This window comes from Opisthorchis viverrini (genome assembly GCF_000715545.1).
Source record: "Opisthorchis viverrini unplaced genomic scaffold opera_v5_344, whole genome shotgun sequence".
Taxonomy (NCBI): Eukaryota; Metazoa; Platyhelminthes; class Trematoda; order Opisthorchiida; family Opisthorchiidae; genus Opisthorchis; species Opisthorchis viverrini.
The window spans coordinates 66,584-78,716 of NW_008752005.1; the positions used below are offsets into that span (position 1 = coordinate 66,584).

A 12,133-nucleotide genomic window follows, 5' to 3' on the forward strand; every position below is an offset into this window, starting at 1 on the left:
TCGATAAAGTTCGATCAAACTTGGATGTGTTGTTGAGTTTTTTTTAAAACGCCTCATGCTAAAGTAGAAAAATTCTCCCTTGCAGAAAAATCCTTGCTCCATTTTGTCTCGTCTTAGGGATGTTTTTTTATGGCAGCAGTCATTCGTCCGCTGGAAAGTGGTCTGCGCGGCTGCTGCTTGCAACTCGTCTGGTGGGGTTGTGCCGGTTGACCTCTACTTTCCTTTCCACTGAACGAATATGTTCGGCGAGCGGTGCCCTGTAGATTTGGTGAGGTGAAACCGTCAGCCATGAGGCAGAACGATCAATGGCTCGTTCAACCAATAGGGTCATAGTCAACCATAATAAACCTCCAATCACAAGCATTGTGTGTATGTATCCTAAGCAAGCGTGATAGCGTTGCTGGTATGAATGCGTCTGAACACGCGTCGACCGAAAACGTGTTGCCGTTTGTCGTGTGCGCTGTCTGCATAAGTCGCGTCTTGGTCGTGTGGGCTGGTGGATTAATGGCCCACGTGTCCTGTTCGCGCTATACTGAGGTGATTGATTTGTCGGGTACCAATACAATCCGAAACGCGTCTTTCACCATACAGCCCCATGAACGACTGGTTGTTGATGTCAACCTGGAAACGCAACTTCGTTCCCCGTGCTCTATTTCTCCAACGTTTAGCATCGCAGATATACTGGCACCACCCTTTGACGTGCACCGAGCTACTCGAGTAGATGAATGCCTCAGTCCGAAGTCTCCAGACGAGGCGAAGCCATTGTTGGCGTCTGGAACAGCTACCCCGGCGGGTGAGTCTTCCGATTCCCCTGGTCTTGGCAGTATTTCTTTCAGCGGTGACAAAAAAATGCCATCCGCGTGCTGACTGGCTGCTGTCAAATGAATTGCAAGTCGAAGATGAAAACTGAATAAAATAAAGTAGATCGTACTGTAGTGTACTCTCACAGCTGAGTTTTAGCTGAAGCGAAACGATCGACCGATGGAGGGGACGAGTTAACGAATTTGAAAATAGTTTACTATTATTCTTTTATGCCACTGACGGTATCTGACTTCTCTGAACGGGTGGAGTTACTGATTGCACAGTAGCCGTAAGGTCCACGACTTCCGAATTATTTTTCTGTTCAAATAGCCCCCCCCCCTCAGTTCGACTTGAGTTACTCTCGTGTCATCTTTTTCATCTACCTCATCTCATTTATACCTCAGTCCCCGGTCCAGTTGAATGGATCACCCAAATACCACGCTTCCTCTCTTGTAATTTTCTTCGGCCTAGCTAAGTAAAATCCACTACATTTTGAGAGAATTTAGAACGACCATTGGGGTACGCCACAATCACAAGTAGACGGATATAGTGACCCTTAGTAATGGCGTGCAGCTGATAAGCTATTTGTACGAAAACACCTGTATAGGGGTTTCTGTGTATATCTCATGCAGATATTACAAGAAGGGAGCACACCTGAAGGAAACACGAGGGCTGGGATACTGTAAGGTTGCCCAAGCCTAGACAGGGGAAGTCGAGAGGCAGAGGTCGGGTTAGAACCACGGACCTTCTGGTCAGTACATTCGCGCTCTAACCACTTGAGCCATCTCACACCCGACTATTATAAGAGAGCTAGGATAAATGAACTGGAAATCCTTCATGGCCTTCTAAGAACTCTATGAATCGAAAGCATGCACTGGAGTGCAATATAGACGTTTTTATAGATCGCTGATGTAGTTCTAGGAGACGGAATCTCAGTCAGCCTCTTCACCACTGCAAGGAGACTGAGGAACACGTAAACATATGGATTAATCCTCAGTCGAACTGATACCTTGTTAACGGTACTGAAAGAGAGTAACCGTCTTCGTTGTTGGAAACGGTAGGTTTCAAAAGTTTTCCGAAAACGAAAGCTTTCCAATCGATTCCAAGCGTTTTCCAGAAAACTGCCTTGTCAGAAAAGCGTGTCTGATGCGTTAGAGTTCGAACGGAGCAAACTTTGAAATTAGGGATTATAGTGATTTCCATCTCGATGGTCTTGTGGTTGGGACTGGTTTTCATGCAGTCGTTATGAACAGTTCTGTATAAATTAATCGTAGTGTGAAGAGAGTTAATAATTCTCAGCTGAGAGATAATCACACCACTGTTCAGTAGCTCGCGACCAAATGTTCAAGTGTTCAGCCGCTGTTCGGAAGCTCGCAGGTTCGAAACTCTGAGTTCCGTGAGCTAGGCACTGTTGGCGGTTCCCAATAAGGATGAAATGGCTGTACAGTGCTTCTCGGCTTTTCAACATATATTGGCCTCACTGATAAAACGAAGGCTCAGTTGAATGGTTTCAAATGAACTTAGAAATGAGATTTTCCTTTATATGAAGACACTCAAGGTCGTTGCAAACTCTGAACAGTCTGCTACACGTTCCACTCCTCTTGGGGCACATCAGGTAGGCCTAGACACCGAATTTTTATCAGTCTTAATCCTTACCGGAATATCAATGTGAACGTATAGATCGGCAAACACTCATTTGTAAATTCACTTGATTTTGACATAGGATTATCCGGAAAGTGTCGGAACTTCCACAGACAGCATCCCTTCTAAAATATTCTTGTTTAAGGAACGAAGGATGAATAAAAAGACTAGATAACTTTAGGAGGCCTATCTTAGGATGCGTGTGAATTTACCTACAGCCTTGGTACGCAGGTGATTTAAGGTTCCGTAGAAGAGAAACACCGGGAAATGTGCTGACTTAAGATAACTGGTCTTCAATCAGCTGTGATGGTGCCTTGGCTTTATTATCAACTCTCCCTCAGAAATGGACGATATTCAAATCGCTGCAACAATTTGGATAGTTGCACCGTGCAAAATACTGTTTGTCGCTTTCGGTTTGTTTTGTCACAGCCACTGAAAGCATTTGGTCCACAAGTAGACCGGTCAAAAACCTCTTGGATCCCAAAGTGGTTAGCCAGCGAGATCTCGTTTGCTGTCAGCCCAACAGGTTACACTTTACCTTCTTCAGTTGTCCGCTGTGGAGGGATAACATTGAAAGACCGATCAGTGGTGGTTTCCTCCAATGGCTGGGTCTTTCAGAGGGCGAGCACTGCATCACCGAATTTCACGCCCCACAAGAAGTGATCATTTGAAGAATCAATGTGTGTACTAATCCCGTGAGTTACTGCCTTACTCTCAAAGGAAGTCCTCCAGCTTCTTATCATCGAATTTCACGTCCCACACGAAGTGATCATTTGAAGAATCAATGTGTTTACTAATCCCGTGAGTTACTGTCTTACTCTCAAAGGAAGTCCTCCAGCTTCTAAACAGGATTATGGTTCGCGTATTATAACACGTGTGTTCTGGGAATTCGTGAGCAAATCTGCACTGTTCCCAACTGTATTCGAATAGGGCTCTACCTACCTACCTGGCTATCATAGAGAACACCTGCTATACCAGAGCAAACAAAACAGTGGCCAAACATCAGAGAGGAAATATTCGTGCTAGAACAGGCCGGTACCTTATCTGTAGGCAGAATCACCAACCTCAGGAGTTTGAAGGCCTCAAGAAAAACCGTAGGGCTACCGAGAAGAAAGGATTAAACTAGTTTATTATGACCGTCTGACCGCGAACGAATAAGACTTAACGTAGAAGGGGTTTGGTACATTTTATGAGCATAATGAAATAATTCGGTTTGGCCCCTGAATCTGAAGTAGTAGATTTACATGCTAGGCTGTAGGAAAATCGTCAAAAGAGGCTTTCCCATTTCCCAACTCTGTTTGAGCGGTGTTGATCTGTTAGAATGAGGGAGGACGTTCTTCTGTTCGCTATGATTGCATAACCCAACATCATCGGACCATGAGTATCGGTTTGGTGAAGCGAAGTTGATTGCCTCCGCCGTTTCAAGGCTTCACATGGTTACGTAACGAAAATGCAACCTGGGACACACTATAACTTGATACGAAGTGTCAGAAATAGTGGCCCAGGTTTGTCACCATGTATGCAGTACACGTAGCATACCGTGCTCACCTTGTTACTATCCTCAAGTGTGATGTTTGTTTTTATTACCAAATGAATCATCAGATGTGGTGAAGGCCGACACCCGGAATCTTTGCTCTTTAACCTTGAACTGATCGAATGACGTGTTTTTCCGCTTCCGATAGTTTTGTTTTCTAGAAAAACTTGGTTCATTAATTTCTGTATGAGGCTTCCTATTTTCCCACCAAACCTTCTCGTTCCTGAATCATACATTAACAAAAGGTACGTTTTACGTACAGTTCCACATTCCAATCTAAAACAGCTGCGAAGGCTAACGAATCCCATATGATACGATCCATTAAGTCTCGTTTCCAATAGCGTTCTTTTGTGGCTCAGACTGATCGACGTCTGGCTAACTATGGAAATAGTTCTTCCTCTTCCGAGAATTCCCTCAAATAATTTCAGTCCTTCGTGATATGAAGACGTTTGTAACTCTCTTCTTGTCGGCAGTCTATATTCGATGTTATCTGGATTCACTTTGGGCACTGGTTATTTTAGCTGTCAAGACTGTCCAAACGTCTGACATAACTTATCATCAGGATTCGTTACATTTATTTAATGATCTTGACTGTCGTGTGTGTAGGACTTCCGGTCGGATCTATCCATTTCTCACTGTTGATAGACAATCCCCTTCATCTCCATGGCGCTTCGTCCTCTGATTCGCTGTTTTCAATGACAGTTATCGAGATTTTCTTGCGCCATAACTCCTTTCCAATTTTTTCTTTCACTCCGTTTAATCTAGCCCCCTCCCAAGTATCCAAAAACCTTAACAGGAAAGACAAAAGCGATTTATTTAAACCAGGTCTATTTTTGATCTATTACTGCCAGCAAATCTATCGGTAACACTACTTAAAATCTCGCTTTAGTCAGTAGTTTGATCCATTTTTTAAAAATCGGAGTCCAAACTCTCATATATGGATGAACTTAACTGACTGGAATGAAACAAGTGCGGATTTGCTGTTTTCTCCGGCTCACTGTTCACTCAGCTTAGTTCTTAGTGAGACTTATTGGTTTGTCATAACAGAACCAAATAAGATCCTGATATTTCCCAAAGGAAACTACTCACAAGGTTGCTGAAAACTCTGACAGCTCACGAAGAGTTTTCAGCAACCTTGTGAGTAGTTTCGTTTATGAAAAATGGTCTCCATCTTAACTATATACCTCGAGACTTGAGTTTCGAGATCGTGAATGTCCGGTTTGATGACGTCTAGTTGAAGAACTTCAGAAACGAGAAATTCGTTTTAGTCTTCCGTGAAGACCAAATTAATTTGCAAATGAGTGTCTTTGTCGAAACACTGACATTTCCTTCACTCAGTGGTTCTTACCCCGTGAAACCGGGTGTACCAAAGATTTGGCCACATTTCCTTTTTTGGGTGCTTCCAGACCAACCGCCCATTTGTCTCGTTCGAACGGAAACAAATGATGATATGCAGCCTGTGCGCTGGTTGGATTTTCAGCCAGTTGTTCTGTTTTTTTTTATATATATTCTGTCTACAGTGAAATTATTTTAATTGTTCAACGATTCTCTTGTTTTCTTCATGCTAAGCGCAGCATCTCGAATCTTTTCAATTTTTCCGTGTAACTACTGTGAACCAAATACGAATACAGGGCATTCTACGAATCATTCCAGGTGAAGAGCTGAATAGCATTCATGCGAAAGTTGTAATAATCGTTCAGCTGTAACATCCTTTCGGTGTCTAGCAGTCAAGCTACCCGAGGGCTGAGATACTGCCATATTGCTCAAGTCTAGACAGAGGCAGCCGTGGGGTTCGAACCCCGGACCTTCCGGTCACAGTAGGTTCATGCCCTAACCACTGAGCTGTTTCGAGCAAATAATATCATGATTCATCGAAATGGGAAACTGCATTTTTTTACGTGTTGAGTGAGGTAGCGCTCTTTCGGTACAGTACTGTGCGGCGTATGACTATTATCCATCTCGGTAGTGAGTGCGACTTGGTTTGTTTGTGGTTTGCTCGGTAGAGCTGGTTAGCAGATCCACAAGCAAAGTGAAACTGCCGGAGGGATGCAGCGCACAAGGTGAGATGTCTGTTTTTACTCTCAAATATTCCTTCTTCCATTTTACCCCAGCCCATCGTGTGTGTTATCTCTGCAAGCCCCAACTGCAGGGCTGATTCACCCTTAGCCACAACTTTTGCTCTAGGCAATAAGCACCTTCGAATCAACTTTTACACCCTGAAAGCTGTGACCACATGCGGCTCTTGCGCGTACATTAGATACACTGTCCACACTGATGTATGTTTTCTATCAGAGACATGAGTCCACGCACGTAATGTGATTGAATCGACTACTGTCTGAAGCTCTTTCCTCTGGCGCACATCTGGTGATACGCAGGTTACTGGAGCTGACCACGCCGGCGTGAGTATTGTGTTGAACCATCGAGTGGAATTATCTTTGACGGAATGGATACCCGTTGATAGTTGTCCGTGCAACGTTTGTTTGGCAGCATCTGTTTGTGCCCCAATGACCTTCTAGGTGTTTTTTTTGTAATGGGCTAAAGGCTGGAACGTTGTTGTGATGAGCTCACCGGTGGGTAAGCTTAGCTCTGGGCAGCTATCTTGGGTTAGGCGCGGGACATACGGGGGACGGGAAGCACCTACTGCGCTGATCAAAGACTTTTGTTGCACCTTCGGGACAGCGCGAATCATTTGACCACATCGTGCCCATCCGCTAACCGGCCCCAAACCCAAATAGTCAACACTACCAACAGTTACGGGTGCCAAGCACCTTGCTTAGCCACTGGACCCATAAATCAAACAAAATAGTCATTTAGAAACGTGCAGTCTTTGAACCTTCCGCTTGCAATTCAAGGAGGTTGTGAGTAATTTTACATACGTGTTAGCTCTGACGGCAATGTCTCTGATGAAGTCAGCGCGCAAACCATGAGGGCCCGAATCGCGTTTATAATTTGTGTTGCTTTTGGTGTCAAAAAACATCGCTGGATTCCAAGGGTGCTGTGTATCAGGCTGTAGCAAGTGTGGCTGAGAAACATGGCCTCCGCATGTAGATAACCATTGCAATCTCATTGCAATCTTGCAGCTGTAACACCCTTTCCGTGCCTAGCTGCCATACCACCCGAAGGAGGTACGAGGGTTGGGAATACTGCGAAGTTGCTCAAGCCTAGACAGGGGAAGTCGAGAGGCAGAGGTCGGGTTCGAACCACGAACATTCCGATCAGTAAATTCGCGCTCTGACCAATGCGCCATCTTGCCCCCTTGCTATCTCAGAAGGTGGTATCCGAGGTCAGCGCCGGATTCGCGGAGACGTAGCTAGAGACGAGTGTTCGGTTGTGCAGCAGACACACTGGTCAATGAAAACACTCGGCTTCATCAACTGTGGTGGCTCGATCATGTACTGTACATGCCTAGTCATTCTTTACAGAGAGGATTGTTCTTTCCCATGCTTCTTTCAGATAGGCGCGAACCACGTGGTGGGTTTAGCAGAGGTCCGTGAAAGGAATTACGATGAGCTTCGGTGTTGCTCCTGTGGCTTGCCTTCCACGATGGGGTCCTCGTGCTTCTTTTCATACTTGACTCGAGACGTTGAAAGGGATGGCGTCTAACTGATTCCGGTGGTGTTCTTGCTCTCAGCTTCTTTCTGGGATGTCAGATTTGATGCTTAGTGGTGTAAGTGCCTCCGAATTCTCCAGGTGGCTCTGTAGTTAATGAGCGAAACTACTGACCGGAAAGTTCGTGGTTCAAGTCAAATCCCGCTATCTAAACTGCTTCTGTCTAGGTTTGGGCAACCTGACAGTACCTGAGCCCTCGTGCTTCTTTCGGGTGACATGGCAGTTAGACGTCGAAAGGGTGTTACAGCTGAACAATTATTGTTATTTATTTTTGTTACCAGGGGGTTGCAGGCTGAGACTAGGGTTGACCGGTTGAGGAACCCCACAGTGATAATTTCTGGGGCCGATGTTGCTTCCAGTATACGTGAACGAAATGATAGGTGGCATCGAATATCTTAGTTTTTTGCAGTGGATAAGGGAACTCTGAATGGTGACCCTCACCTTTGGGGTACCCAGAGAACTTCGGTAAATTTCATGCTTGATTCAGCGCTTGGACGCCTTCAGTGAACGCGTCCAAGCATATCCGGAACACTATCTAGGAAAGGTAGTATTGAAGTATATGCATGTCGATTCAAGCCTTAGCTGGATGCATGGTCTTCGCTCAGCTTGCATCTTGGATGATAAACCACGCAGCTACTGAGAGCTGCGGTTACCACATGTTTACCCTAGATGCTCGTGTTCTTTTACGACACCTACTCTGGGGCTCCTTTTCACTGTGGTCTACAGATATGGTGTCTTAACCAGGGGAAGGCGCGGTTTACCAAATTCGGTGCGCTCTGCGAGGAGACCTTTACGAAGATAAACTCAAGTAACTGGACTTGTTTTATTCGCTAACGCTGGCGTCTTTACGCACAGAGTGGTCTACAACTGGAACAGGGTGCTAACTATGGTAGTCTCAGCCAAAGCGGTGAAGGACTTGGTCTCAACTTTTAAGGTCATTTTCCTGGTTGCCCAAGTTGACTACGGGAGACAGCTCCTCAAACTGTTGCTCCACGTCTTCTTCATTCTGGCTAGCCTTCTCCTAAGTGTATCTATCTTTCACCTTCTCCTTTGTCTTCACCGTTAGTTTTCATCTTTCTGTCGTCTTATCGACATAGTTAACGTTGGACTGGCCTACTACAGGTGCAGCCAGCAGGGTGAGGGATCTGAGTGTTTTGTAGTAGGGAAAGACTATTTTCGTGCGTTGTTTGAGACTGCACTGAACCCCTCCCATCCGTATAGTTATCCTGGACAGTATTGGTTAGAACAGTGGATACTGCTTCGTCGTAGTCCGTAGAACTGTAATAGCTCATTGGTGTACTGACTGCATCGATAATGACTATATTTGTTTTGTGTAGCACACTCTGACAGTAACTATAGTTTTGGTCGACATGTCTGTTCTGTGGGATCCGAAGTGATCAAAAACTGAACGCGAGCCCAATAAATTTGAAAGATTTTTCATCATTCTCCTCCAAAGCTCAGTTTCGGTCACTCTCCCGTCATTTTTTATCCCATGTTTACGGTACACTACCCCACCTGGGTATGTAACTCAATTTACGTTCCACTTCTTTTATGGTAATGATCGTAACTTATCATAGAAACTAGGAGTTATTTATAGGCGTAACACACTACTCATAAGGTTTCTGAAAGCTCTTCGACAGCCCACGAATGGTTGCTATTTATTTCATACTAGTTTAATGTATTTTGAAGAGGAACTAAAGTGAACCCTTTCAAATGAATTCTACAACACGCTACTGTTACATTGTTTGGCTTATTCCATTGGGATTTGATGCTTGGTGATCGCGGGTGTAAATCCTATCGGCCTTTCGCTCAGAAAGTGGTCGAAGGTTTCAACGAGACAACCGAACTGCGCTGTTTTAGTCTGTTCTGAAAACTCAGCACACTATCTAGATAATTTGAATTCACAGTGTGAGACCGAACACTGTTATTCACTAGTAGAGGATGATGTCTTTGCCTCTCTGTTCTTCGTGAAAGCCCAATGATTCAATATCTATAGAGGTCGATGCCCAGGGTTCCGATAACTCCACACACTGTCGCATCGGTCAAGTTGATTTCACATTTGTTTCCAATCCATGGTGAGTCAGCGCATGAACAAATTGCGGTCTAGGTTTCGACACGTGTGGCAAGCAGTAGACAAGGTCGGATGAACCAAAGGGATTTCAAAAAAAACTTTGTCCCCAGTCTTATCTCCGCTACTGACCTATCCTCCCCACCGAAGTTGTATGAACATCAAGGATGACGAGGCTTTTGGCTTGGCCATTGTTTAGGTTTCAGCTCCAGGTATCGTGTTTATAGCTTTACATTGCATGACTGCTTTATCTCAGTCTAATATCTCTCCAGTTTGGCGTCGCCTTTGTGCTGAAAACCAATAATGTAACCCACTAGAAGAATGAAATTAATACAAACGCCAATCAAGAATGAAATATCGCAGGTCAGAGGAGACTTTTTGCTATGTAGACGTGTAAACATTTCCCCTCTCTACAAGTAACCTCTTCTTATGGTAAAAACTTTCCATCTGCTACTGGGTTTCGGTCTACGTGATTAGATCGGATTAGGTAAATTTGATTACATTCATTCGTGCAAGAGGCCACCGAAGGAAAATGAAACAGTATTGTCACATGACTGCACTGATTCAGCTTATGATAGGTGGTGGATTTGTGTGGATGTCTTTCAAGGGGTGCCAGTGGTGTTTGTGACGACAGTCCCTATCCAGAGTGTCGGAGGTGCGGCATCTCAGGTGTTCGTGGTGTTTGGTCTTTCCCAGTACTCCTTCAAATAAACTGGCATAGGGCACACAATAATGATGTTGTTGGTGATTTTTAAATTCTACTTCTACCATGTTTCAGACGTTGAAATTTTTCGGACATTCCTCGTAAGGGAATATAAAAAAATCGTCCAGCTGTAGCACCCTTTTGGTGCCTAACTGCCATGCCACCCGAAGGTTGCATGAGGGCTGGGATACTGCCAGGTTACCCAGGCTTAGACAGGGGAAGCCGAGAGGCAGAGGTCAGGTTCGAACCACGGACATTTCGGTCAGTAAATTCGCGCTCTAACCAATTGGGCCATCTCGTCCCCTGAGGGAATATGAGGTGAGTTAGATTATCTGTTTGCTTTCCGCACAAATCGCACTAGCACTTCGTTTCTGATGTTGGTAGGCAAGCGAAAAAGCGAGTGACTAAGTATACAGTTAAGCCAGGTTAAGCGAAGTCATGTGAAGTAGATCGACGAATCAAGAAAAATAGGGAAACGAATTCAGTTTGGCCTACCGAAAGTGTTCTCACTTTAAGAATTTCCCTACAACCAATCGTTACTTTTATCCTTTTTTGCCACGGTTTTCCATCCTCATTTTTTTCGGAATCTCAGACGATTCACCGTCACGGTGGTTTTTATAAGCTCATAAACTTCTCTCTGTTTTACGGCAATACTCACTAAGATGACGAACATCGTAAACAAGGAATTCAGCTAGGTTCCAGCTGACTCTGTGTTGAAAACCAAATTGATATGCGGATGAGTCGAATCTGGGTTCAAGGAGAACATAAGGTTGACGGAAACTCGGGGACTTTGTCCACCTGATGAGCCTCAAGAAGGGCGAAACCGGTGGTGGGGTGTCGAGGCGATTTGAGCAACCATATAAGTAGTGTATTACGTTAATACTTATTGGACTTATACCCAGATTACTGAATACAGATTCAGTTGGCTTTCAGAGTTAGACAAAAAATTAACTGTTGACTGACTGTTAACGTCTGTTGGGTAGGTACCTGTGGCTGCTCAAGTCTTTGTGACACTACCTAAACGACAGACCATTATCCATCTTTCGAAATCTAGGTAGCTCGGGTGTTTACTGGTGATTTGTCAGTTGGTAGTTGACCTATTCGCGGAGCTTGTCAATTGGTTTGCAAACGTTTCGCCTTCGAGGAGGCATCGTCAGTGCGCAGTTGAATGGGCACTCAAGCCAGTTGTCAAGCTCGGCGAACAGATCAACTACCATCTGATAAACCACCGATAGGCACTATTGCGAATGAAGTGTCCTCGTTGATCCTCTGTCCGGTCTGGATGACGACGAGTGCCTCTGTCAGTCATGGACTTAGCCATAGTAAAATTTATTAGTATTTTCAGGTTCCCAACGGACTTATCTGTAGAATTCTCATGGGGATTAGGAACACCTCGCTGACAAAGGAGATGTAGACGAGACGAGTCTCCACTATCTTCGACTCAGGCAGGCACGATATACGCCCTGTCTTCAATACTGGAAGTGTCCATCGACAGGGTTAGCTAATTGTAAGAACTACCGTAGTTGACTAAACTGAATGCTTCATCTGGCGATGTGGACAATAAATACACATCACGGGTAAAACCAACTTAAACTCTGCGTATGTTTTGTGTTCAACAGCCCCGAGGGATCTGAAAACACTTGTAACAGATAACTACGATAACTACGGTCCAAGCGTGCCACTGAATATAACTTGAATATTGCGCAACACCTGTAATTCTTTTGAACTCAGAGGTATCTGCCTGGTTAATTGCGGGGTCAGTAGATTCGCCTGATAT

The 12,133-nt window shown here is 44.7% G+C and overlaps 2 protein-coding genes across 2 annotated transcripts; one reads left to right on the top strand and one right to left on the bottom strand.

Moving 5' to 3' along the window:
• Window positions 1-405: 405 nt before the first annotated feature.
• T265_10228 (hypothetical protein) lies at window positions 406-867 on the top strand (the record flags this gene model as incomplete). The annotated part of the gene is made up of 1 exon (XM_009176540.1): window positions 406-867. One exon carries the CDS (start codon window positions 406-408, stop codon window positions 865-867), a length of 462 nt encoding a protein of 153 aa, XP_009174804.1.
• A 6,852-nt stretch (window positions 868-7,719) lies between these two features.
• Window positions 7,720-10,533, bottom strand: T265_10229 (hypothetical protein; the record flags this gene model as incomplete). Its single annotated transcript, XM_009176541.1, has 2 exons — window positions 7,720-7,937; window positions 10,422-10,533. The coding sequence occupies 2 exons, from the start codon at window positions 10,531-10,533 to the stop codon at window positions 7,720-7,722; spliced, it is 330 nt and encodes a 109-aa protein (XP_009174805.1).
• Window positions 10,534-12,133: the final 1,600 nt, after the last annotated feature.